Source organism: Dipodomys merriami, unplaced genomic scaffold (genome assembly GCF_024711535.1).
Source record: "Dipodomys merriami isolate MVZ:Mamm:240054 unplaced genomic scaffold, mDipMer1.0.p SCAF_48, whole genome shotgun sequence".
Lineage (NCBI taxonomy): Eukaryota > Metazoa > Chordata > Mammalia > Rodentia > Heteromyidae > Dipodomys > Dipodomys merriami.
Genome location: NW_027206046.1, coordinates 4,208,827 through 4,236,654, shown reverse-complemented (window position 1 = coordinate 4,236,654; position 27,828 = coordinate 4,208,827). Strand labels below are relative to the sequence as shown.

The 27,828-nt window shown below is 39.1% G+C and overlaps 1 protein-coding gene across 3 annotated transcripts in view; it reads right to left on the bottom strand.

Moving 5' to 3' along the window:
- Herc1 (HECT and RLD domain containing E3 ubiquitin protein ligase family member 1) overlaps positions 1–27,828 on the bottom strand; it is a 178,223-nt gene that overhangs the window by 37,061 nt on the left and 113,334 nt on the right. For 2 of the 3 annotated variants that reach the window (XM_069995206.1, XM_069995207.1), the window contains exons 39-51: positions 27,423–27,621; positions 23,637–23,797; positions 20,389–20,505; positions 19,669–19,900; positions 18,108–18,232; positions 16,695–16,915; positions 14,643–14,911; positions 13,515–13,567; positions 12,633–12,833; positions 10,401–10,575; positions 6,208–6,478; positions 5,864–6,077; positions 3,619–3,824 (exon numbers count right to left, since the gene is read on the bottom strand). In XM_069995206.1, the coding sequence (XP_069851307.1) occupies positions 3,619–3,824; positions 5,864–6,077; positions 6,208–6,478; positions 10,401–10,575; positions 12,633–12,833; positions 13,515–13,567; positions 14,643–14,911; positions 16,695–16,915; positions 18,108–18,232; positions 19,669–19,900; positions 20,389–20,505; positions 23,637–23,797; positions 27,423–27,621 (2,444 nt within the window). Of the gene's footprint in view, positions 1–3,618; positions 3,876–5,863; positions 6,078–6,207; positions 6,479–10,400; positions 10,576–12,632; positions 12,834–13,514; positions 13,568–14,642; positions 14,912–16,694; positions 16,916–18,107; positions 18,233–19,668; positions 19,901–20,388; positions 20,506–23,636; positions 23,798–27,422; positions 27,622–27,828 lie in introns of all 3 variants that reach the window. The other variant, XM_069995205.1, reaches the window with a different exon arrangement.

Below are 27,828 nucleotides of genomic sequence, written 5' to 3'. Positions count from 1 at the left end.
GCATTGGGTTATTTAGTAGTGATTCTACCAGATGAGTGGAAGTCCTTTGTTTCTTAAGTCTTGTTAATTTTGTCGTATCACCTTACATTTTGGACTTAACATCCACTTATCAGGGAGACCATGTGTCATTTGTCTCTTTGCTCTTGGCTTACCTCACTCAACATTTCTTCTAGCTCTATCCATTTCCCTGCAAATGCCATTATTTTGTCCTTTCTAATGGCTGCATAATATTCCATTGTGATAGATACCACAATTTTTGGATTCGTTCATCTGTGGTGGGACATCTGGGTTGTTTCCATATCCTAGCTATTGTGAACAGTGTTGCAATAAACATGGAGGTGCATGTGTCCTTGTATACTGGTTCCTGTCATTCAGAAGAGATGCCTAGAAGTGGTATGGCTGGGTCATAAGGGAGGTCAATATTTAGCATTCTGAGGACCCTTCAGACTGCTTTCCAAAGTGATTGTACAAGTATACATTCCCACCAGCAGTGTAATAGGCTTCCTCTTTCTCTGCATCCCCTCCAGCATTTGTTGTTGGCTGACTGGGGTAAGGTGGTATCTCAGGGTTGTCTTGATTTGCATTTTCTTCACAACTAGGGATGGTGAACATTTCCTCATGTGTTTCTTTGCCATTTTTATCTCTTCTTCTGAGAAGTCTCTCTTTAGTTCTCTTGCCCATTTAGTAACTGGTTTGTTAGGTTTGGGAGGGATTAGTTTCTTGAGTTCCCTGTATATACTAGATATTAACCCCTTGTCTGATATATTGCTGGTAAATATTTTTTTTTTCCCAGTTAGTTGGTTGTCTTTCTAGCTTGGTTGCTATAGCTTTAGTTGTGCACTTTTTATTTTAAGGTAGTCCCATTTGTCAAGTCTCTCTCCAATTTGTTGTGATCCTGGGACTCTGTTCCGGAAGTTCCTGCCTGTGCCTATAAGTTCCAGTGTCTCTCCTACTCTGTCCTGCAGTAGTTTCAGAGTTTCAGGCTTGATGTTAAGGTCTTTAATCCAATTTGAGTTGATGTTGGTGCATGGTGATAGGCTGGGGTCCACTTTTAATTTTTTGCATGTGGCCTCCCAGTTTTCCCAGCACCAGTAGTTAAAGAGGCTGTGCTTCCACTGTATGTCTTTGGCTCCTTTGTCAAATATCAGCTGACTGTAGGCATGTGGTTTTATTTCTGGATCTTCTATTCTATTCCATTGGTCTTCGGGTCTGTTTTTGTGCCAGTACCATGCTGTCTTTGTTGTTATGCTCTATAGCAGAGTTTGAAGTCTGCCATCGAGATCCCTCCAATGTTGTTTTTTTTTTGCCTAGAATTGTTTTGGCTATTCTAGGTCTTTTGTTGTTCCATATGAATTTTTGGGCTGTTTTTTGCATTTCAGAAATGTACGTCATTGAGATTTTAGTAGGAATTGCATTGAATTTGTATATTAATTTTGGCAGTATTGCCATTTTCACTATATTAATTCTGCCTATCCAAGAGCATGAAAGGTCTTTCCATTTCCTGTGTCTTCTGTAATATCTTTCTTTAAGTTTTTACAGTTTTTGTAAAATAGTTCTTTTACATCTTTGATTAGGTTAATTCCTAAATATTTTATTTTGGGGGGGGTATTATGAATGGGGTTGCTTCCTTTATTTCCCTCTCTGCTTGTACATTGTCAGTGTATAGTAAGGCGACTGATTTTTGTGGGTTGATTTTGTATCCTGCTACTTTGCCGAAATGATTTATACTTTCTAAGAGTTTGGGGATAGAGTTTTGGGGATCATGAAGGTATAGTATCATGTCATCTGCAAAAAGGGATAGTTTAACTTCTTCTTTCCCTATGCAGATCCCTTTAATGTCTATTTCTTGCCTTGTTCCTGATTTTAGGAGAATTGGTTGTAGTTTTTCCCCATTAAGTATAATATTGGCTATTGGTCTGTCGTATATGGCTTTTATTGTTTTAAGGAATGTTCCTTCTATTCCTATTTTCTCCAGGACTTTTAACATGAATGAATGTTGTATTTTATCAAAAGCCTTTTCTGCATCAGTGGAGATAATCATGTGATTCTTGACCTTGGCTCTGTTGATGTGTTGGATTACATTTATTGATTTACGTATGTTAACCATCTCTGCATCTCTGGGATGAAGCCTACCTGGTTGTAGTATATGATTTTTTTTTGTGTTTCTGGATTCTGTTAGTTAGAATTTTGTTAAGGATCTTTACATCTGTGTTCACCAAGGAGATTGGTCGGTAGTTCTCTTTTTGTGTTAGGTCTTTGCCTGGTTTGGGGATGAGTGTGATATTGGCATCATAGAATGACTTTGGGATAGCTCCCTCCTTCTCTGCTTCTCTGAAGAGCTTGATGAGTATGGGTATTAGTTCTTCTTTAAAGGTCTTATAGAATTCTGTTGTGAATCCATCTGGTCCTGGGTTTTTCCTTGTTAGAAGACTTCTGATTGCTTTCTGTATCTTGTAAGATATTGGCTTATTTAATTGATTTACTTCTTTGCTCAGTCTGGGCATCTTGTATTTCTCTAAAAGTGAATCCATTTCTGCTAGGTTTTCTTTCTTTAGAGAGTATAACTTTAAAAAAAATTTTTTTTCGTTGGTAGTGGGGCTTGAACTCTGGGCTTGGGCACTATCCCTCAGTTCTTCTGCTCAAGGCGAGCATGCTACCGCTTGAGCTACAGCGCTACTTCAGTTTTTCTTTTCTTTTCTTTTTTTTTTTTTTTTTTTTTGGGTCCGGTCGTCGGGCCTGAACTCTGGGCCTGAGCGCTGTCCCTCAGCTCTTCAGCTCAAGGCTAGCGCTATACCACTTGAACCACAGTGCCACTTCCAGCTTTTTTTTTTTTTTTTGCTTATGTGGTGCTGAGGAATTGAACCCAGGGCCTCAGGCATGCAAGGCAAGCGCTCTACCACTGAGCCAACTTCCCAGCCCTACTTCAGTTTTTCTAGTGGTTAATTGGAGATAAGAGTCTCACGGACTTTCCTGCCCAGGCTGGCTTTGAACCGTGATCCTCAGATCTCAGCCTCCTGAGTAGCTAGCATTACAGGCGCTCACACTGGCGCCCAGTGAGATTATAACTTTTGAAAATTGCTCTTTATAATTGTTTGGATATCTTGGGTATTTGTTGTGATTTTTCCCATGACAACCCTGATCTTGTAAATTTGGGTTTCCTCTTTTTTTTTTCTTAATTAATCTTGCCAAAGGTCTATCAATTTTATTTTTCCAAAGAACCAGCTTTTTGTTTTATTAATTTTATTTATAATTTTCCTATTCTCTATCTCATTAATTTCCACTCTTAATTTGATTATCTGGCTCCGTCTAGTAACTTTAGGTTCCATTTTTTTTCATGTTTTTCTAGCTGTTTTAATTGCAACATGAGATTATTTACTTGGTCTGTCTCTATTTCCTTGATGTGGGTATTTGTATACTCATATCTACAGAGGAAGTAGAGTTGGTAACTACTAGGCAAATCTTCAAGGAGAGAGAGAGAGAGATAGACAGAGACAGAGAGACAGAGAGAGAAAACCATTGGAGAAATACAGAGGGAGAAAGAGACTGAAGACTTTAAGCTGCTCAGAGACTATTTTATCTTACACAAGATAAAATGCCCTTTATACTCAAAATACATACTCTGTTCTGATGGGCCTCCAACTTGATAAAGGAGCATTTCCTGAGATCTCCTCCCATATCAGCAAGTGTTTGTGGAGCTGTTTGGTTGTCACGGTCGTGTGCAGCAAGAGTGCGCACCAGCTGTTGAGCGGCCCATTGCCTATGCTGTGAAGACAGCCTGGAGGAGAGGCAGCAGGCTGCCAGGGCATTAGCCAGCTCCAGAGGCCCTACAGCAGAAGGATCATAGGAAGGATGGGCATACAATTGGGCAATTAAACCTGCTTAAACAAAACAATGAAATGATGCCCAGATGAGAGTTGGTAGTGATGAACAGACAAAAATGGGTTAGCCCATTTCTTCTAATTAATACATTTGCAAGTAATCATTTACTAAAATATACATATAATACATAAAGCATTTATCTACATCAAATTCTATAATAAATCTGATCTATCACAAATGAATATTTTATTATGCATCAAAAAAAGTCTTTTCTCTGAGCAGAAATAATTTAAGGTCTGGGCAAAGGCAGCATGGCTATGAGAATATCAGTTTTACTTTCACTGCTCAAAGATCTTGAGACTGGGCATAGTGACAGCACATATGCTTAGAAATGTACAAGGTCCTGAGTTCAATCCCCAGCATCAAAAAACAAGAGGTTCTTAACAAAGAACCAAGTGATGGATCCAAAGGCCCATCTCTCTTGTCTCCATGGTCTTAATAAAAAGAAGGGTGGAGAGTAGTGATTAAGTACTTTTTTGCCTGTCCTGGGACTTGAACTCAAGGCCTGGGCACCATCCTTCAGCATTTGTGCTCAAGGCTAGCACTCTACCAACTTTAGCTTCAACTCTATTTCTGACTTTTTGGTGGTTGTCATGGACTTTACTGCCCAGACTGGCTTTGAGCCATGATCTTAGGTTTCAACCTTCTGAGTAACTAGGATTACAAGCATAATCCACCAGTGCCCAGTTTCCTGGTAGACTGTAGGTAAATCATACATATTAATTGTAATTCCACTAATTATTAGGAAATAACTTATGTGACATTTGTCACTAAGTACTCTGTCTTCTTTAAAACTATCATTTTGGGGCTAGGAAGGTGGCTCAGTGGTAGATTGCTTGCCTTGCATGCATGAAGCCCTGGGTTTGATTCCTCAGCACCACATAAGCAGAAAAACCCAGAAGTGGCACTGTGGCTCAAGTAGAGCGCTTGCCTTGAGCTGAAAAGCTGAGGGACAGCGCCCAGGCCCAGAGTTCAGGCCCCACAACCAACCAAAAAAAAAATCCCCAAAAAACCAAAAACAAAAAACTATCATCTTGTCCTATTAATAGTTACAGAAAAGCTTACTAACTTAATAATGACATATACCATAATGACATATGGTATATAATGAAGGATCCTGTTATCACCAACTTTCTTGATTAGTATGCCATAATGGAATTGGAAACATCATTGAATGTATTAATAATTAAGTGGTATTTACTTTTTGTTCTTGTTATTGTGATTTTCATTTTTTTAAGAATCAAATAGTAACTAGTTACCATTTTCTCCCTCTGTAGGAGGTGCCCAGCTGATTAGGTACTCTTTTTTTTTTTTTTGGGTCCAGTTGTGGGGCCTGAACTCTGGGCCTGGGAGCTGTCCCTTAGCTCTTCAGCTCAAGGCTAGCACTCTACCACTTGAGCCACAGCGCCACTTCCGGCTTTTTTCTGCTTATGTGGTGCTGAGGAATCGAACCCAGGGCCTCATGCATGCAAGGCAAGCGCTCTACCACTGAGCCACCTTCCCAGGCTGAGGTACTCTTTTAAAGTATTATAATCTTATAATGCCTTTATCTAAATTTTATTGAAGAATTCCAATTAGGATTATTATCTATGATAACTAAAACCACAATCTACAACTACACTAATTTAGTGCATTTTCTTTTCTCTCTCTTTCCTATTTGTACATCAGTACTGGGGCTTGAACTCAGGGGTTCATTGGAGATAAGAATCTTATACGACATTTTTCTGCCTAGGCTGCCTTTGGTCCATGATCCTTAGTAGTTAGGGCTATATACAGGTGTGAGCCACCAGGGTTGGCTAACTTGGCACATTTTCCAATACTTTTGCTACACACACTGAAAACCATATCCATGTGGTTCTTTCATGTTCTAAACTTAGTAAGTTTACATGCTATGTAACTGTTCACATGTAACAATGCAAAACACAGATCTTAAAACATGAATCAAGTCAACTAGAAGACTACATTTAAGTGGTATGAAACCTACCTTTCTTTTCTACTTCAGACTTATCATAGTTAGGTCTCAGTTTAGCTCCTTTGTCTGCTAGTAGTGCTACAAGTGCCTGAGTTACAACAAAGTTGGGAGAAGTTACAAGCTTATTTTCTTCAGCAATTCCTCGAAGAAAGCTGGGTAGAAACTTGCGCTGAATTGGATCATCGACTGTGGTTAGATTTACACCTGTTGCAGCAGAAATCAAGTTCTGAAGAGGCAATTGGAACAAATAATTTACTTTTTACACATCAGTTTGGAACAAAAGATTACATTTCAAAAGGTTCTTCAAGAATGAGTGGGAAATAAGTCACACAGGAGGGATGGCCTGAGGCACTTACCTGTGTACAAAGCTGGACCAGCAGCTTTGCAGCACTAGGAGTATTTGATGCCAGACAGCCCACTGCTGTGCTCAGATAGGCCAGGCAAGAAATGGGCTTGCTGGCCTTGCTATGCCCGCCTCGTGAACGCTCTGAAGCGCTTGCTGCGGCAGAAGGGGTGGTGGAGAGGCCAGCTCTTCCGGCTGCAGCCAGGCACATTAATCGAACTAGTGTCCGGATATCTGTTAGACCCAGAGACTCAAGACCAGCAGCCAGGCTACAACTGGAACCACTGCCGGGAAAGAAAAACACTTGATAGATAACACAAATTTTTTATGGGACTGTTTAGAAATCCAGGTACCATCTACAGCATCCACCAGAATAAAAGAAAACTTCTCTATCTCTAGTCACTCATGTCCTAGTAGACATTGAGAATGTTGTACAAAGCCAGGATGTTGGTGAACACTTGTAACTGAAGTAAAATGTCAAGTTCAAGGTTAGTCTAGGCTACTTAGTGAGTTCCAAACCAGCTTGGGCTTCATAGTGTGATCTTGTCTTAAAAAAACAAAATTATTACCTTGCCCATGTAATTGTAATCCCTCTGTACAGTATTTTCACAATTAAAAAAATTATTACACAAGCTGGAAACTGTTAGTTAAACCTTTTCTCATTTTAATAAGTATCAATGCATACTTAAAGCACCACTAAATTAGCAGAGTAACACACAGGAATGTTCATAAAGCATATATTTTCATATCCTAAACATCCCTGTGTATTAACTCTCCAGATCAACAAACAGAACCTACCAGCTGCACTTCAGAAAGCCTGCTTTAGCTTCTTCTCATGGTCAGTAACCACAATCTGACTTCTACAAGTTGTATAACAGCTTTGTCTGCTTTTGACTTTTATGTTAATAGAATAATAAAGTATGTACTCTTGTGTCTGGCCTCTTTTGCTCAACATTGTGTTTAAGATTTATCCACTTGGCAGCATTACAACAGTTCATTTCCATTGACATCTGTTACACGAACATTTAATCCATTTATCTACACAGATGACAGCTGGGTGGTTTTCAACATAAGATTGTTATATCACAAATGCTCTGGTTACAGGACTTCAGTCAGACATATACAAAAGCATTTCTGCTAAGTATATACCCAGAAGTAGATTTATGGTCTATACCATATGATTATGTTCAGCTTCAGGTGATACTACACAATAGTTCTCAAAGCAGGTGTACCAATTTCTTTTCTTAAGTCTTTACTGAAAAGATGATGAGCAGGGGATTTCAGTTACCTAAGTATGGTAGTGAGCAAGTTTGTTTTTAAACAGTGTTACCCCATCCCTTGTTTTCTCCCACTTACCCCTCCTCCCTAATCCTCTCCCCAAGTTGTACAGTTCATTTCCAACATGTGCCAAGTGAGTATAAATGTTGCATTAGTTCATCCTTTGTCCTGCTGTTTCTGTGATTCCCTTTCCCTTCCATGGATCAGATAAACTTATATACAAGAAAAACGGTACACAAAACTAAAACAGAAAAAAAACCTACACGTAGGACATAGTAAGAACCTTTTGTTTCCAATTCTTAGAGTTCATGTTGATATGCTTCATTATATATGGTCCTACGCACTTAGCAACTGGGCTACTGAGATCTCCTGTTCCAATTTATTTTCTCAATAGCAGTATGTGACAGTTTTAGACTCATGCTTACTACCCCTCTGATTCTTTTTTCTTTTTTTCTTTATTTGTCTGTCCTGGAGTTTGAACTCAGGGCCAGAGCACTATCCTTGAGCTTCTTTTGCTCAAAGCTAGCACTCTATCATTTGAGCCACAGCGCCACTTGTGGCTTTCTCTGAGTAGTCTATTGGAGATAACAGTCTATTGGAGATAACAGTCTCATGCTCAGGCTGGCTTTGAACCATGATTCTTAGATCTCAGGCTCCTGAGTAGCTAGGATTACAGGCATGAGCCAGCAGTACCTGGCTTTCCAAGTCTTTTAAACGTTAGCCATTCCAGTGGATATATAGGTGCAAATCCATTTGGTTCCAATTTTTACTTCTTTTTTTTTTTAAGGCTAATGAAATTGAACATCTTTCAAGGCTTAATGTTTATCTGAAGGTTCTCTTTGGTGAAACACTACTTAAAAGTATTTTACACAAAATATGAAATAGTGGATATTTTAAATATATGGGATATTTTACTAAGCTCCAGCAATCCAAATGAACTCGGTAAGTCTTCATAAATAAAGACATCAGTGACTTCATTGGCCTCATTGCCATAATGGGAACAGGCATTTTAACTTCAGTCAATTTTAAGTAAAAATGACTTTTTTCATTCTTAAAAAAATATTTTAGTCATTTTTCTTGAGTTAAACATCTGTCTCTTACTGAATTGTAAGAATTCTTTACATATTATTGTGTGTATTGCTAATATCTTTCTCATTCTGTCACTTGCGTGTATATTTTTCTTTTTGTAGTACTGGAGATAGAATTCAGGATCTTGCAAGGCTAGTACTCCACCACTTGAGCCATGTTTCCAGCCCTATTTCTCATTGGTTTGTTTTTTGAATAGGGTCCTGCTTCTCACCTGGGCTCCTGGGTTTCCGTTCTCCTTTGTGTTTCCTATAGTCTTTGAGATCATAAATGTGTACCACCAAACCCAGTTTTTCCATATTGAGATGGAGTCTTGTGAACGCTTTTGCCCGAGCTATCCTGGCACTGCAATCTTCCCATTCTTAGCCTTCCATTTAGCTTTGAATGGCAGGCACATACCACTGTGCTCAGCTATGGGCTTGAGAGGGAGCTTTTACAAACTTTTCTGCCAGAGCTGCCCCTGAACTGCAATCCTCTGCTTTTCAGCATGCCAAATAATGTAGCTTGCTTTTGTGCTGTTTTGTTTTGTTTTTTTAATTTCTTTTGTTTTCAAGAAGCCAAGCCTGGGAGCTCATACCTATAAATCCCAGCACTCCTAAGTGCTTTAGTGAGTTCAAAGCCACATAGTGAGACCCTGTATCAAAACAGGACAAAGCAAAACAAAATCAAAAACAAAAGGAGCAGGCCCGAAACCATTATCAAACACAAGTTTTGAACTTCAATGCAATACAATTTTTCAGTCTTACTCTGGTAACTTGCCTAAGAAAAATATGCCTGTTTCAAGATGAAGAATAAATTCTTATGTTACCTTCTAGAAAAGTTTTTACATTTAAACCTAAGAGCAACTGTGCAATTTTTTCTTTTATATAGTGTGATGTTGGGGCTAAGACTCATTTTCCCTTTCATCTACGGACAAACAAGTAACCTCCACTGGTTATTGAAAAAACCATCCTTTCCCTACTTCTCTGAAGTGTAAATTACTATCTTAGATCAAACTATAAATCAAGTGTTAGTATATATATGCATGGGTCACTTTCTGAACTCTGCTTTTATCTTACATCCTCTCTGTCTATTTTTGAACCAATACTACCCAGTCCTAATTTTTTTGTTGTTTTTTTTTGTCGGTCGAGAGGCTTGAACTCTGGCCTTGAGCGCTGTCCCTGCACTCTTCAGCTCAAGGCGAGTGTTCTACCACTTGAGCCACAGTGCCATTTCCAGTTTCTAGTGGTTTATTGGAGATAAAGAGTCTTACACTTTCCTGCCCAGGCTGGCTTTGAATTGTGATCCTCAGATCTCAGCCTCCTGAGTTGCTAGGATTACAGGCATGAGCCACCGGTGCCCAGCTTAACAGTCCTAAGTTTTATGTTTTTCTTTCAAGGTACTACCTGCAATGATTTTACTAGAACTTGAGATTCTGAGTGCTGAGATTACAGGTGTGTGACCATATCCGGCTTTTATTTTTCTTAATATTACACTTTATACTATGAACATGGCCGCTCCCATATAGACTTGGCTACAGACTTAGTCAATTCTTCAGAAACACTTATTCAATTTTTAATTTTTACTTGCCACCAACTGGGGCAAGAGCTTTAGTTTTCAATTTCAAGTAATAATAACCAAATGAAGAGTATGTAAATTATTAAGCTTCTATAATGACATTATTTTCTATCTAAATAGAGCCAAGTATTAACTGCATGATTGACTGAATGAATATAATGACTATGTCATTCATCAGTATATAGCCAAGTTTTGAAAATTCTTTCTTACTGTCCATACATTAGACTCCTGTCTAATATATAGTAGCAGCTATCTCAGCATCATCTGACACAACGTAACACTTACCTGACTGAGAGAAGAGACAGTGCTCTCATGACCATGGTTCTAGCCAGAAGAACCTGAGCAGCAGCAGTCACTCTTCTTAAAGCTACCACTCGGTCATGTGGATTTGCAAGGGCTGCAGCTTGCTCTCCCAGTGTTATTCTCCCAGAGGAACTCTTTTCTACAGAGCCATGGCAACCTGAAAAGTAGGACTTTGTTTAGTTCTCAATGAAATAAGGAAAACAAAGTATCTGTACTAATGAATTTTGTTTTCTTATTATATGTCCCAGCCTGCAGGGAGATAGAGCAAACAAATATATTTTACATGTGAAACTAGCAGAAAATTCATTAAGAGAAAGTTAGAAGCCAGGTGGCTGATGGCTCATGTCTATAATTCTGACCACCTAGAAGACTGAGATTGGGAGGTCAGCCAGGATAGAAAAGTCTATGAGACTATCTCAACAGAAGTTGGACATGGTGATGTGCTGCATGTCACCTCAACAAACAACAAAAAACCTAAAATAGGAAGACTGAAGTACAGGAGTGTGCCATATCTCAAAATAACCATTATAAAAAGGGGCTAAGCCGGGTGGCGGTGGCTCACGCCTGCAATCCTAGCTGCTTAGGAGGCTGAGATCTGAGGATCTTGGTTCAAAGACATCCAGGGCAGGAAAGTCCATGAGACTCTTTTTTGTTATTGTTTTTGGTTATGGGGCTTAAACTCTGGCCCTAAGTGCTGTCCCTCATCATTTCAGCCTAAGGCTAGAGCTCTACCACTTGAGCCACAGCGCCACTTCTGGTTTTCTGAGTGGTTTATTGGAGATAAAGAGTCTCACGGACTTTTCCTGCCTGGGCTGGCTTTGAATGTGATCCCCAGATCTCAGCCTCCTGAGTAGCTATGATTACAAGCATGAGCCACCAGTGGCTGGCTTCCTTGAGACTCTTTAATAAAACCACCAGAAAACTGGAAGTGGTGCTATGGCTCAAGTGGCAGAGCACTGTCGAGCTAAAGACCGGAGGGACAGTGCTCAGGCCACACAACTAACACTACACAAAAAAGGGGCTAAAAGTGTGACTTAGTGCCATGTCCAACAAGTGCAAGGTGTTTGGGTAGGTGGGGAGGTGGCAAGAGAGAAAAAGGTGAAAATGAGAGAGAAGCAATTTACTCTAAAAGAGATTTTTTTTTTGGTGGGGGGGGGGTCCCGTCCTGGGGCCTGAACTCAGCCTGGGCGCTGTCCCTCAGCACTTCAGCTCAAGGCTAGCACTCTACCACTTGAGCCACAGCGCCACTTCCAGCTTTTTTTTTTCTGCTTATGTGGTGCTGAGGAATCGAGCCCAGGGCCTCAAGCATGCAAGGCAAGCACTCTACCACTGAGCCAACTTCCTAGCCCTAAAAAAATTTTTTTATTCAATGCATTTTTTTTTCATTTTATTCATGTGTCACTTCTACTGGAGTTAATATAAGAAATGTGTAACTTTGAAAATATGCTTGTTTTTTTCATTTTATTCATATGTCACTTCTACTGATATTGAACAATTTTTTATTTTATATTTTCTAAAGGTATTTAGTAAGTATACTAAACATATGTTCTCACTGAAAGGGGAAAAATGCACAATAATTTTTAGTCACAAAATACTCATATAACAAAGTTAAAAAAACCCAAAACTTGTGGACTGGGAATGGGCTCAGTGGTAGAGTGCCTGCCTAACATGTATGAATCCCTGGATTCGATTCCTCAGTACCACATAAACAGAAAAAACCAGAAATGAGCTGTGGCTCAAGTGATAGAGTGCCAGCCTTGAGCAAAAGAAGATCAGGGACTGTAGCCAGGCCCTGAGTTCAAGCCCCAGGACTGGCAAAAACAAACAAATAAAAACTCATATTCATTTTCTAAATCCTTTTGTTATGTCAGTATTTTATAAAGATGAAAGATCAAAATTTGATATTATATGGCTTTAAAGTACCAAAAATAAACATTCCTTTTTAAATCTATCATGGGGTTCAAACTCAGGGCCTCAGTGCTGTTCCTGAGCTCTTTTTGCTCAAGGCTAGTGTGATACCACTTTGAGCCACAGCTCCACTTCTGGTTTTCTGGTAGTTATTTGGAGATAAGAATCTCACAGACTTTCCTGCCCAGGCTGGCCTTGAACTGCAATCCTCAGATCTGTCTCCGGAGTAGCTAAAATGGCTACTCTTACTATTTACTGATCTAAGAAATGAATTAAATCAGATGATAAAGTCAGTATAAACTTTACCTATTTGCATGAGAGTCTCCTCCATACTGTTGGTAGCTGTGACCATTGCTACTGACGCTCCTAGTGGGTCACTGTCAGGGAACTGAACTGGCTCCGGAACAATGCGCCGGTCATTTAAACCAAGTGGCCCAGCAAGCAATTCAAATTCTTCTTCACCTGTTAGCTTCTCATCCTCATCAACATCTAACATGTCCCAGTCTTCTGGAATTGTATTAACAAAAATAAATGTATGGCATAAGAATATAACTGTGCATAGCTCCCCTAGAAAAGCTTACTGTAAGATTCATCTAAACTGTATTCAAGTCCAGTGCCCACAAAGTGAACTATGGCACCATCTCCTGGTGATCTGACCAAACTGCATCCCTAAAGCAGAATGAGACCCTAAAAGCAAGGAGTCAGTGTAAAAGAATCCACTGAAAGTAATGGCAAACAAATGTTCAGGGTGGTCATGGAGGTTTTAACTAATAAGCTGACAGACTTTTGTTGTGGGGCCAACGAAGTTTCAACTCTGTCCATAATCATTGGAGACTGGAGTTTTTCCAGTGAGTGCTCCAGAAAAACTGATACTTAGCTCATTTTTTTTAACCCTCCACAATTAGGATAGAAATTCAAAATGCACATCTTTTTCTTATTTTTAAAGTAAAATAAATAACAAATTAAAATTCTGCGGAAATGTCAGTCTTTGAACTAAGGTCCTTTTCCTTTTCCCTTTCAAACTAGAGCTTTGCTATCAAACTACCTTAATTTTTTAGGAAGAGTTCAGGTTAATATATACAGAAATACAACAACACACACGATGGTAAATTTTAGTTACAGATGTTAAGCAAGGAGTATATAGATAAATACATGTCAAATAATGAAGCTCTCAAAACAAACAACTACCTTCATATACACTGTCCTGCTTGCCAATTAGATCTGGAGCTTGTCCCTTGTACCTGTACCAAACACGAAGAACATTATGGTTTTATATAAAATAGTTAGTACCCATAAATGCAAATTAAGTCATTAGAATATTTTAAGAATTCATTAATGAAGCAGCAAAAAATTAAAAAAGTGTTCTTGTTATGGGATAAATGTAATAAAAACTGATGTATGTATGTACATACAGCCTTATAAACCACTGACTATTCTGCCAATTAACTGGGTAAACTTAGATTACTTAAAACTCTTTGAATCAAACTCTATTCTGGAAAACCTTCAGGATTTGATGGTTGATAATAAGGGCAACAATTCTACTTCACTAGAAATTAAGGGCATAAAAGGTAGTATTTTCATGAAAATTATCATAAATAGAACAATGTAAGTTTTCATTAAAACATGCTATTTATTTTTGCTGTATTAGGGTCAAATCTTGCACTTGCTAGGCAATTACTCTACCACCTGAGCTATGCACTGGCCCTTTTTGCTTTAGCTACTTTTCAGATAAGGCCTCATGATTTTTGCACAGGCTATGGTACATTGCAATTCTCCTACCTAAGCCTCCTGCAGAGCTGGGATTTCAGGCCTATTCCACCATATGTGGCTTGTTTGTTGGAATAAGGTTTCACTAACTTTTTGCCTGGGCTGCCTTTGAACTACAATCTTCCCCATCTCTGCCTCTCTAATAGGTGTGATTATAGAGGTACAATTGAATGTGCTCAGCCTAATAAAAATGAGATGTCATAAATAAGATAGAAAATGTCAATAATAAAGAAAAATTCGACCACATGTCTCTTGATTCTGACCACAAGTTGCCAATATGTCAAAGACTAACACAGCCAAACTCCAGTGAAGGATCTGCTGTCATGCATCTATGCCTGGATTCTGAGTTCCTTAAAAGTTCTCAAATCTGTGGGGAACATGAATTACATGAAATGCTTCATGCATTTCCCCCCAATCCAACAACAGACTTCAGGAAGTCCATTGTAACTGGTCACATAAAAATAAACAAAAAAACAGCCCCCATGTCTTTAGGTATGAGAGGTTCTCATTCAGAGGTTCTGGTTGTCTATCTATACAATTACATGGTACCTTTCAGAACTTGTTGTCTTGGATTTGGTCTTCAGGGCTAAGTACTTCTCCCTGCAGCTACCACACAGCAGGTAGTAAGGATTTCCACTCCCACATTCACCACCAAACCAGCCATCCACATAGGAGCCATTGCTGCGGTAGCCCTGGCGATTAGCACTGCGCCCACAGCCTGGATGGTTTCTCTTCATGTGCTGATTGAAGCTGACAACACTGCACTCACACAGTTCACACACCACCACTTCTTCCCTGTCTTCAGATTCACAAACATGCTGTACAAAACAATGTCATATCAAATAATTACAGTCAATTTAAAATAAAATTTAAAAATATATAGACTACCTGTAACACTAAATAATTTTTTTTACATATTTAGAATGCTACATAAACATTTTTTTCACTGTCAGGCATTCACACGTGTAATCTTCGCTATTTGTGAGGCTGAGATCAGGAGGGGCTCCTTTTAAGGACAAATTGAGCAGAAAAGTTGACACCTCTCTCCTCAACCAATTGCACAGGCTTGTCATCCTAGCTACATAGAAGGTTTTTTGGCCTGTCCTGGGGCTTGAACTCAGGTCCTGGGCACTGTCCCTGAGGTTCTTTTGCTCAAGGCTAGCACTCTACCACTTGAGCCACAGCACTACTTCCGGCTTTTTCTGTGTGTGTGGTACTGAGGAATCAAACCTAGGGCTTCATGCATGCTAGGCAAGCACTCTACCACTAAGCCACCTTTCCAGCCCCATAGGAAGATCTTGAATCTAGGCAGTTCTGGGCATAAAAGTTTGAGGGACTCCATCTCAATGGAAGAAGCTAAGCATAATGGCATGCACCTGGCATCCCAGTTAAACAGGGAAGCCAAACATAAGAGGATCATGGTCTAGGTACATGCCAGTGAAAAGTCAGATCTTAAAATTAACCAGGAGAAGGGCAGGATGGCTTATACCTTTAGTGGTAACTACTTAGGAGGATCACAGTCCAGGCTGGTCTAGGCAAACAATTGAGATTCTATTTAAAAACAACAACAACAACAACAACAAAAACCCCAAAACCCAAACCAAAAATGGTTGGAGGTATGGCTCAGTTAGTTGAGTGTGTGTCTATTTAGCAAGAGCCAAGGCCATGAGTTCAAGCCCTAGGACCACCAAAAAGATAAAAAGGACTAGAAGCATGGCTGAGTGATGAAGCACCTGTCCAGCATGCACAATGTCCTGAATTTAAAACTCCAATGCTACCAAAAAGAAAATTTCCAATCATAATTTAGACTACATAGTATGTAGTTTTTTATCTTCCCTCTCTCCCACTAGTTACAATATAAGTAAACTGATTACCCTAAGAAAAGAATTAAGAATACAATAATTTGCCTTGTGAAACAAATTTCTGCAAGATGTTCATTAATGATACATAAAAATGAACTTCATTTTATCTGGCCATACAATATGTATCTATTTCCTGAATTTCTGAGATAAGTCATTACAATTTATTTATCTTATTAAACTAGTAGATTCTCTTTCTCATAGAACTTACACCTAGGAGCTTTTTTCTCCCTGCTATAAAAATACAATGCTAAACAGTGTATACATAAAACCCACATGCACCCTGTCCCTAGATGGAGGTATTTCCAAGATCTGAGAGAAGAGGGACTAGTTCCCAGAATGAGGCATTACAGTGATTAAATAGAATCTATGATGGAGAAGAGCATGCATTCAAATAGCACATGAACACAGCAGCCATGTTCACATAGTCCTGCAGCACCTACTAGGGCTTGACGTCTGTTTTCAATCTATCCTTGACATCAAAACTCAATATTACCACAGAATGACTCTATTTATCTAATCTGGGGAAAGAAGCAATAAATCAAAAACAAAGCAACAAGAAAGACTTTTTCTTAACAAATTGTAGGTATTAAAGCAACTTTCAGCATTAAATCTCAAACCTTAGGATGAGACTTAAGGCTTTCAAGAGATTTCAGCTCTAGGCAAGGCTGCTGTTAGTAAGCTGTATGAATGGGAGGGCAGGAAAATAAGTCAGAGCAGCCCCCGCTGCAGTCACACACACCCAGGTAGGCCAATCCAGTACCTCTGGGATCCACATTCCCAGAATATCATTGTCACTGGTCAGGTCTTGTCCAAACATAGCTTCCATTGCTTCATCATCAAGATCAATTTCCAGTTCCTCATCCAAATTAAAGTCATACAACGCCCCTGGGTCTTGCTGCAAAGATATTCCTTCTCTTCGACTTTGATTCCTGTGAGCCTGCACAGAGCGGTATAACCCCGCTCAGAACAAAACAAAAAAAGGCATTTTATTTGCATGAATAAAATAATCCTGAATATTTTACCAGCTCTTAATTACCAAACATGTATGTGATATCCATTCCTGTGTGGTTTATTTTATCTCAGACCACATGGTCTCAAAATTATGCACATTATCACATTTGTTCCTCTCTTTTAAAATGGAGATAACAATAGCACTCATATTTTGTAGGTGACTAGTAAGATTAAATATGGTGATCCATGAGAAATTTTTTATACTGTAGTTATTGAAGAAAACAGAAAAAAATGACTGAAAAGGGACTCTTTCATGTTCCTCTTCAGTTTATCATAAATACATCTCCTTCCTATAAATGACTGAATCATCACTTATCTTCTAATATTCCAATCTTCGAATTCTGTTCTGACAAATCACATATCCCAGTTTCTGGTCTGGAAAATACATCCCCTATACCTTACACTTTTTTTTTTTTAACCTTACACTTTACATGCTTAATTGCAATCCTAGAAAAACTGAGTAAGGTATCGAGGCCATTTATTTTTACTTATCTAAGGGCCTTGCATAATGGTAAGGCTCTAAGAACCACAGAGTACATCATAGTACTTTTCTGGTACAATAACGTTTCCAGCACTTTCTCACCCCGATGCTAAATACTGAGCATGCACTGTCACTCCATAAATTATAACTGATTGAGGCAGAGGGAGCAGTATCAAAATTTCTCTAAATCTTCCAGAGGCCAATATATAGCCTTTTGTAGTAAGAAGAAACATAAAAATAAATCTAGGAATGATTAGGTAAAGTAAGTAAATGTGTAGAAAATCGTATGCAAATAGTCATTCAGTTATGGTGGAGGACTTATTATTCTTTCAGTGTACTACTTCTTCCTTCTCCCCCCCTCCTCCTCCTTTTTTTTTTTTTTTGGTTGGTCAAGGGGCTTTAACTCTGGGCCTGGGCACTGTCTCTCAGCTCTTCATCTCAAGGCTAGCACACTACCATTTGAACCACATTGCCAATTCCTACCTTTTCTGCTTATGTGGTGCTGAGGAATCAAACCCAGGGCCTCATGCATGCAAAGTAAGCACTCTACCACTGAGCCACCTTCTCAGTTCCCTAGTGTACATCTTCTTTAATGTTGCTTTTATATTGATTTTAAGATAAAATCTTTCACCAAGAGAAGGATGTGAAACATACAATTACCTGCTCTTGCTAGCAATGTACGAGCTGCCAAATCAAATTTGTGCCTTCTTGTTACTGTTGAGCGACCTCTGGCTGGTGGTCCACTTCCAGAAGCTGCATTCTCTGTATGATCCAGGTTATCAGGGCTACAAATGAAAATTTAAAAGCCACACACAATTTTTAAGGTGATCATAAAAAGGGGGCAGAGAGGCAAACTTGGTTGCAGTACTATTCCCTGCCCCCCCTTCCCCCTCCCCCGCAACCCAAATATCATTGAGAATATGGTTTGATAAGGTCTTTTGGGAGAGTAGAAGAGATTTGCTGGGGATTAAACCCAGACCCTCCTGAATACTAAACTCACTATCTACTACTGAGTTATATCCTTAGCCTATAAGAAAATGTTGAAATATATCTTTCGTCCCTTGTAAAGTTCCTTAGTTATGTCAAATACTGTGCCCTGAGCAGTGAATATATCTAATTTTTAAATTCTGCCTACAGTGAAATAGATGCTTAATTCACATTCATAATTTAAATGAGATCAGAACTAGAGATATGCAATGTTATAATACTTGCTTAGCAATGAGTGACATCCTGACTTCAATTCTTGGCATACCAGAAAAAATGAATAAAAATTCAAATAAGATCAAATATATCCTAGCTAAATCCAAAATGATTAAAATTTGAAATAATCTGGGATTCTTGCCCAGGAAAATATCCATTTCAAAATAAAGTATGAAACAGTTCACTGAGCTAGCTAAAAAAATCTTGTTGCCTAAGACATAAACTTGTAATCATAGGATTCCATTATCAAATAAAAACTTAAGATCTAAAATCTTAAGGAAAAAAATTTAGGTGGAATTTTAGAATTTTATTATACCTCATTTTAGTATATAATAAAATCAGTATTCTTTTTACACTTCCAAAAAGAACACATTATACTAGATATTAAAATCTTTGAAGAAGTGAAAAAATAAATTTAAGAGGTAGAAAAATCTATTTCTGGGATGGGAATGTGGCTTAGTGGTAGAGTGTTTGCTTAGCCTGCATGAAGCCCTGGCTTTGATTCCTCAGTACCACATAAAGAAAGCCAGAAGTGATGCTGTGGCTCAAGTGGTAGAGTGCTAGCCTTGAGGAAAGGAAGCTCAGAGACAATGCCCAAGCCCTAAGTTCAAGGCCCAGAACTAGCAATCAATCAATCAATCAATCAATAAAAACAATCCATTTCTATCAAACACGTCAATTAAACCAATTTCTATTTTACAAATACTCCATTTTATATCACTTCTGAGGTAAAGTAATTTTATCAGCATATTTACATCACTTTAAAATAAACTTGGTTTAATTAGCAGTTTCCTTTTTGTAGCTAAATTTTACATAAAAATTATGAATTTCTTTCCGAGATAATATGCATTGCATCACTTATATCTCCCACAGAAACAGAATTATAACTATGATATACACCTGTTCATATACCTAGTTACTACTTTACACACCATTAGAACATCTGTGAGCGAAATAAATTGGGCCTTGTGATGCAGTGTTTATAATACATGAGACAGAAATAAAGAAACTAGAATTTTACCTTTCACTAAAGCCTTCCTCCATTTCAGTAGCATCAGCTGATGGTATGTCTCCTGGTGATTGCAAGTAACAGGGATCACTGGACTTCCCACCACTGCCTAGAATGGATGCACCATGCCTGGAGTCTGCTGTGCTGCCTGGCTGGGGCTCATCCTCTTCCTCATGCCCAGGGTGCTCTATCATCCACATAGCAAGAACCGTGATATTCTGAGCATCAGCCTCTCCTCGAGCACCTGTACACAGGGAAAAATATGACATCGAATTTAACAGAGTGTGCTGTGCTCTGTTGTCTTGTAACAGACTGGTGTTAAAAACAAATCTTGGGGGGCTGGGAAGGTGGCTCAGTGGTACAGTGCTTGCCTTGCATGCATGAGGCCCTGGGTTCAATTTCTCAGCACCACATAAACAGAAAAAAGCCAGAAGTGGCGCTGTGGCTCAAATGATAGAGCACTAGCCTTGAGTTGAAGACCTGAGGCACAGTGCCCAGAGTTAAGGCCCATGACTGACAAAAAAAAAATCTTGGGGCTGAAGGTGTAGCTCACATGGTAGAGCACCTTCCAAGGAGTAACTGTGTTAGATCCTGAGCTTGTATCCCAGTCTCGGACCAAAAAAAAAAAAATAATAATAATCTTAACAAGATTTATGACCTTAAAAAACATTTTGCCTTCAGTAAGACAGGAATTTTTTTCTATACATTCTGATAAATAAAAATTTATCCTACCTGTTGCTTCCATGGCTTTGGCAATCTGTCGGAGAGAGAACCCCATTTCCAGCAGGGGGACTGCAATTGCTGGGGGAGGAGGAGAAGTTGAAAGTCTGCTGCTTGGATCAGACAAGGCTGAGGGAAAAGAAAGAGAAATAAGGGCCTAAACACCACTGTACTTTGATGAGTAGTAGTCTCTTGGTAACCATAAGTCTCCAATTTTTGAGTCCTATCCAAATTTAACACAAATTTACTCTACAAACATATGCTTAATATGTAACTAAATGTGCTAAATATATTATGGTAATACAATATAAACTTGCTGAAAACTGAAGTTCACAGTTTCAAAAAAAATTATAAGCTTATGAAAATCTGCAAGAATAATATAAATAACTTTTCTCCCAAACCACTGAAGAAAAATTAGCTAGTGAATATATTATATGTAATTTCTACAATTAAGGACATTCTTTTGTATAACAATATAGCACCATGATCTAATAGATCTCTCTGTAGTTTCATTCAATGTCTTAACAGTGTTCTTTACAGCAAAGGATATGATCTAGCATCATCTTTGTATTTTACTTGCCAATCTCTGTGATCTCCTTCAATCATTTTGATACTTTCAAGATTATGATAGAGAGAGAGAGAGAGAGAGAGAGAGAGAGAGAGAGAGTGTGTGTGTGTGTGTGTGTGATATGCCTCAATTTAGGTTTTTTGATATTTCCTCATGTTTAGTATCTTTTTTGGCAGGAGTAGCACAAAAAAAAAAAATACTGCCTCATTCTCACTGCATTCTGTTAGGTGATATACAAATCTAATTTGCCTCACCACTACCTGTTAAAAGGGACCACAGTTAAATACTCACTGTTGGCTAATTTAACAGGGAGGCATATAAGGTAAGGTTGATCAGTTGACATGATCAGATGCCCACAGGAACTTAACCTTTTATTTCCCTAAACAACTCAGTGTTCAGTGTCTTTCTAGAACATAACTATAGGTAATAGTAAGAATCACCTGTATTCAGGAAAGTTGGTGGAAAATATGCTAAAAAGACATACAGGTGCTTGAATAGAAAAATGCACTGGATGCAATGAAAATATCAGACACTATAGATTAATGAATGAGAAGATACAGTAGTAACTTGGGGGCTTATATGTATAACAGCAAAGTATGAATGCTGAGGAAGAGTAAATAAAAGTGTCTTATAGTAACTTTTTTTTCAATTTATGAAGGATTATCTCTTGAAGGCAGATTTAGATCAAGATTTATACTATAAACTTGAAAGTAATCTCTAAAAATACAAAATAAACTATAGCTAAAAATAGAGAGAGAGAAAGAGAGAGAACAAATGGAGTAATAAAAAATACTTGGGCGCCAGTGACTCAAGCTTGTAATCCTAGCTACTCAGGAGTCTGAGATCTGAGAATTGTGGTTCAAAGTCAGCCTGGGCAGGGGCTGGGAAGATGGCTCAGTGGTAGAGTGCTTGCCTTGCATGCTTAGGCCCTGGGTTCGATTCCTTAGCACCACATAAGCAAGAAGAAAAAAGCCAGAAGTGGCGCTGTGGCTCAAGTGGTAGAGTGCTAGCCTTGAGCTGAAGAGCTGAGGGATAGCACCCGGGCCCAGAGTTCAGGCCCCATGACCGGACCCCCCAAAAAAAACAAAAACAAAGTCAGCCTGGGCAGAAAAGTTCATGAGACTATTATCTCCAATAAACCATCCAGAAAAAGGCTCAAGTGGCACTGTGGCTCAAGTGGCAGAGCTTTAACCTGGATCACAATGAGGCAGGGCACAACATCCAAGCCCTGAGTTCCAGCCCCAGTACTGGGGGAAGAAATTGTTATTTGTTCCTTTTTGTTTATTTCCATTTCCTGGAATTCATTTCAATAATAATAATAATTATTATTTGTTTTTCTGTGAGTCGTGGGGCCTGAACTCTGGGCCTGGGCGCTGTCCTCAGCTCTTCAGCTCAAGGCTAGCGCTCTACCACTTGAGCCACAGCACCACTTCCAGCTTTTTCTGCTTATGTGGTGATGAGGAATCGAACCCAGGGCCTCATGCATGCAAGGCAAGCACTCTACCACTGAGCCACCTTTCCAGCCCAATAAATACTATTTTATATTATTAGAGACTCCCTAAGAGTCTCTTCCTTTTTTCACTGTGTGTGAATGTCTAGAGTCCTGTATAATTTATCATGTCCTAGTGTATTTGAGATTTAGCTTTTGCATATGAGAAAAAGCATGTGACGTTTGTCTCTCTGAGCTTGGCTTAGCTCACTTAACATTTGTTCTAGATCCATCCATTTCCCTGCAAATGACATAATATTATTCTTCCTAGTGGCTGTGTAAAATTCCACTGTGTATGAGTACCACATTTTTTGGGTACATTTTTTGGAGGATTTCTGGGCTATTTCTATAACTTGGCTACTGTGAATAGTACAGTAATGAATACAGATGTTCAAGTGTCTTTACAGTATCCAGGCATGCGATATTCTGGGTAGATGCTCAGTTGTTATTCATTCTTTTTGTTGTTGTTGGTTGTGGGTCTTGAACTCAGGGCCTGGCGCTGTCCCTAAGCTCTTTTGCTCAAGACTAGGGTTTTGAGCCACAGCTCAACTTCCAGTTTTGTAGTGGTTTAGTTGGAGATAAGAGTCTCATGGACTTTCTTGCCTGGGCTGGCTTCAAAGCATGGTCCTCAGATCTAAGCCTCCTGAGTAGCTAGGATTACAGGTGTGAGCCACCAGCATCTGGCTCTGTTATTTGTTCTTGAAGACTATAAAAGCAGAATCAATAACAGAAAGCTATCTCATTATTTAGTTTAAAAATTAAATATCATGCTTCCAGATAACCCAGAGGTCAGAAAAGATATCAAAGGTAAATTATAAAGTATTTGATATGTAAATGACAACACTGAATTTCAAAATGTGTGAATTGAAGGAGAGGGAAATTTCAAAACAAAATTATCTATATTAGGAAAGAAAAGTCTGATATGACTACTAGAAGGTATGCATGTAATTTCTCTATCTAATAGTCATAATTCAGTCTGTATTTTCAAATATAGATATGAAAGTAATCTCTAAAAATACAAAATAAATCATAGCTAATAAGTAGAACTGCATTTGATGGTAGAAGTGCATTTGATGTGTGCAGTTATTTTTCGGTAAAATCAGTTGTCTTTAATAAAGACAAAATACACTGACTACATAATAAAATCCATGCAGCTAGAATGACAAGAGGTTTGAGTACCTTAGTGCATGGCAGTGAACTCACCAGTTCGATTAGTTGGTCTTGTTGTCTGGGAATCAGGAGAGGTTAAACTTTGCCTTCTTCCTACTTCATCAGAAGGAGAGGTGGGTAATGATGATATTGGAGGGGTCTGTGCACGACGTGTGGGAAGGACAGTAGTGGTTGGATAGCTGGAGAACATTTGCCTTTAAGAAAGTAATGACCAATGTAAACAACCAATTTGGAAATAGAAATGTAATAATCTCCTGGTAGAGAAACATGCAACCTGAATGATTATATAGGCTAACTAGAACAGAGGGTAGTATGAAAAAGATTTCTCAGTTTTAAAAAATCATTATTCATAAAGTACTTCTACTATAAAACTAATGAAAACACCATTTATTAAACAAAATGTTAGCAAACAGAAGGGGAGTAGGATATAGCAATTAAGAAAATAGAGGGGCTGGGAAGGTGGCTCAGTGGTAGAGCGCTTGCCTTGCATGCCTGAGGCCCTGGGTTCGATTCCTCAGCACCACATAAGAAAAAAAAAAGCCGGAAGTGGCGCTGTGGCTCAAGTGGTAGAGCCCTAGCCTTGAGCTGAAGAGCTGAGGGACAGCGCCCAGGCCCAGAGTTCAGGCCCCACGACCGGACCAAAAAGAAAATAGATTAACAACCCTTGCTTTTATGAAGTTTTCCTTTTACTATAATAGAAGTATTTTTGTATGCATATCATACTCAAGAGACTAGAGAAATCTTTTTTTTGGGGGGGTCAGTATTGGGGTTTGCATTTAGGGCCTCATGTTTGCTAGGCATTACTGAGTAATGCTTCACGACCTTTCTGGCATTTGTTATTTTCCTCTTTAGAAAGATATAATTTTCTTTTATTCATACATAGCATATTTATGTTTCCAGACTATCTGAAAGCACTTCATAGATGATATATAGGAAGTGACAGTGAATTTATCCTGGTATATGGATTCTGCAGGTAAAACTCAACACATTTTTCTAAAAATAATAATTTTTCTTTTTTCTTTTTCTTTTCTTTTTTGCCAGTCCTGGGGCTTGAACTCAGGCCTGCGCACTGTTCCTGAGCTGCTTTTGCTCAAGGCTAGCACTCTACTACTTCAGCTATAGCATTACTTCTGGCTTTTTCTGTGCATGTGGTGCTGAGGAATCAAACCCAGGGTCTCATGCATGCAAGGCAAATGCTCCACCACTGAGCCACATTCCCAGACCATTCTTTTTTTAACTTAAATTATCAGAGACATTTATATTTATTTATTTTGTCAGTCATGGGGCTTGAACACAGGGCTTGGGCACTGTCCCTGAACTCTTTTGCTTAAGGCTAGTGTTCTAGCACTTTGAGCTACAACTCCACTTCTGGTTTTTGAATGGTTAACTAGAAATAAGGCAGATGCTCATGGGGACTTTTCTGCCCAGGCTGGCTTCAAATTGTGATTCTCAGATCTCAGCCTCCTGAGTAGCTAGGATTACAGGCATGAGCCACCAGCGCCTGGCAAAAGAAGACTTTTAAGACAGATAATTTGCAGGTACTTTAAATATAAATTCATTAGGTAAAACTATGAAATTATCCACATGGACTCAAAGTAATAGCTTGTAGAAAAGCTATGGTAAGAAACATTAAGTGTTCAGTCACTCAGCACACTGAAATCAGTATATGACTGAACAAAAGGTGAAAAATAGGGAAAAACCAGCTTTCTCACGCTGGGACTACAGAATAAAGACCAGATTTGTTAAAAAAAAACTAGACACTTTCTAAGTGTCAAAATACTGTTTAACAAATTAACTGTGACACAATGGTAAATACACAGGGAGAAAGAGTCCTATGATTCTTCTCCTGTAAAATGATGTCCTTGGAAGTGGAAATAACTAGCTCTAATCAAGTCCCAACCAACAGTTGAGAAATGGAGATTAAGAAGAAAGGAAGAAGGCTAGGAGTATACTTCAGTGTAAGTGTCTGCCTAGCACTTAAAAAAGGTGATGGGGATGGGCTGGGAAGGTAGCTCAGTGGTACAGTGCTTGCCTTGCGTGCATGAGGCCCTGGGTTCGATTCCTCAGCACCACATAAGCAGAAAAGGCTGGAAGTGGTGCTGTGACTCAAATGGTAGAGCACTAGCCTTGAGCTGAAGAACTGAGGGACAATGCCCAGGCCCAGAGTTCAGGCCCCTCGACTGGACACCCCCCCCAAAAAAAAAGGTGATGAGGGGAGAGGGGGGAATGGGGAGAGTAAAAAGAACTGGTGGATATCTATGGGGATCAAAGAGGCATGATTTTCCCATTCCTACTCTGGTTAGAGCTTGAATGGTGGTAAGGCACTCCTCTGTCCATGTCCTGAATTCTAAAATTAGCAGGGGATTTAAAAACCTTTTTCTGGAACTTTTCTTATACAGAAGTACCTCCTACAGCTATAAGTCAAATATGAGAGCTAAGAAACAGGAGATGTTTGGGGACTGGCAAAGGTGACTACTAGGATTAGCATATCTCTGGACAAAACTAAAGTCATCATTCTCCAAGTGTGAGCAAAAGACCAGTGTATGAGAATCACTATGGAAATTTCATTAATATGCAACCTATGGGCCTTACCAGACTTACTGAGTCAGACTACTGACAGTGCCAGAGCTTTAAAAAGCCTTCCAGGCAGCTTCTGTGCACACCAAAAATTGAGAATCACTATGATGAGAGCCATTCTCCTCTTCTACTCTCTAAAATGATGATTTACACAACGGGAATAACAGTGATCTGTCACAAACAAGGGAAGGAGGAAAGAAAGGAGTAAAAAGGTACTCTTTTTGCTTTCCTTATTTCATCTTAAGCTGTAGTTCAGAGAGCTAACAATCTTTCCCTACAGGTCTTCTCTATAAAGTCTTCAAAAGTATATATATGGCAAACTGAAGCAAAAAGAAATATAAATAGCTAAACATCATTTGGAATTTACAAACTTATTAAATAGGTTTGAAGGAGCATCAAAAGACTTTCATTGGCAAAGCAGACTTGTTTTTCATTAAAAAATTTTTCTTTTTAGTGGTTTTCAAACTCTTGCATTTGATAGGCAGATGTTCTACCATTCGAGTGATGATGTCTCTATAGTTCTTTTCCTGGCCATTGCTACTTTTTCAAATGGGGTATACCTGGTCCAGCCTCAGCCTTGGGTACCCTATTTACCCTTCTCAGATCACCAATATAACAGGAGTACGTCATTAAGTCCAGCTATTGATTGAAATGGGATTTCAAAATTTAAGTCTTAGGCTACTACCCTCAACTGGAGATCATTCCCTGAGCCACTGGGCTCAGCCTTGTTTGATATAATAGTAAGAATAAAAGCATAGAGAATTATATTGAAAATGAAACTAACCTAAGAAGGAAAAATTATTTTCATGAACATTAGCTATTGTTTCTTTTATTCTGTTTTCTGTAGGTCCAAGACAAGGACTTGAAATCAGTAGTTATGGCTGTTTCTGCTCATCAACTAGTGCTCTATCAACCGAGCCACACCTTCAACCCCAGCTATTGCTCCTGAATATAAACATCAAGTTAATCTTCAGCCACCCCACCACACACTCTTCCTTGCTAAAGAAAAATATCTGACCTGGGGTGGGGGGGGGGTGGGAAAGTCATCCTGATAAGAGAAGGCATTTACTTGTCAGCAGCCCAGTTATTTAGACCTGGGCCCACCACTAAATTATATGAGACCTTGTGGCAAGTTACTACACTTCTGAGGGAAATCTGTAACTTCAGTAAAATGGATTTTACCCTAGGATCTCAGATTCCTCCTAGCTTGGACACACAAACAGAACATTGAAAGCCAGCTACCTCAGAAGACTAAGTGGCATCACTCCTGGGGACTCGGATGCAGGCACTGTTTCTGTGTCAGTGACTGGAGTGGTGGCAGTTGTGGTGTCCTCAAGCGAGCTGCTCATAAAGGAGGTTGTGCTTGAGGCTGATGGGCTAGTGGTAACTGGTGTCTGGGCCTGCTGTGCTTGGTCACTTTCTTCGGCTTGTTGATCAATATCTACAAATCAAGATAAGGGTTAAGAATGTATTAAGAGCACAGGACATGTTTGTGCACATCTGAAATCCCAGCTCTATGGGAGATGTAGCCAGGAGGATCGTGGTCTGAGGCTGGCCCAGGCAAAAAGGAAGACTTTATCTAAAAAATGATTAAAGCAAAAAGGGGTCAAGTGGTAGAGTGCCTGCCTAGCAAGCATAAGGACCTAAG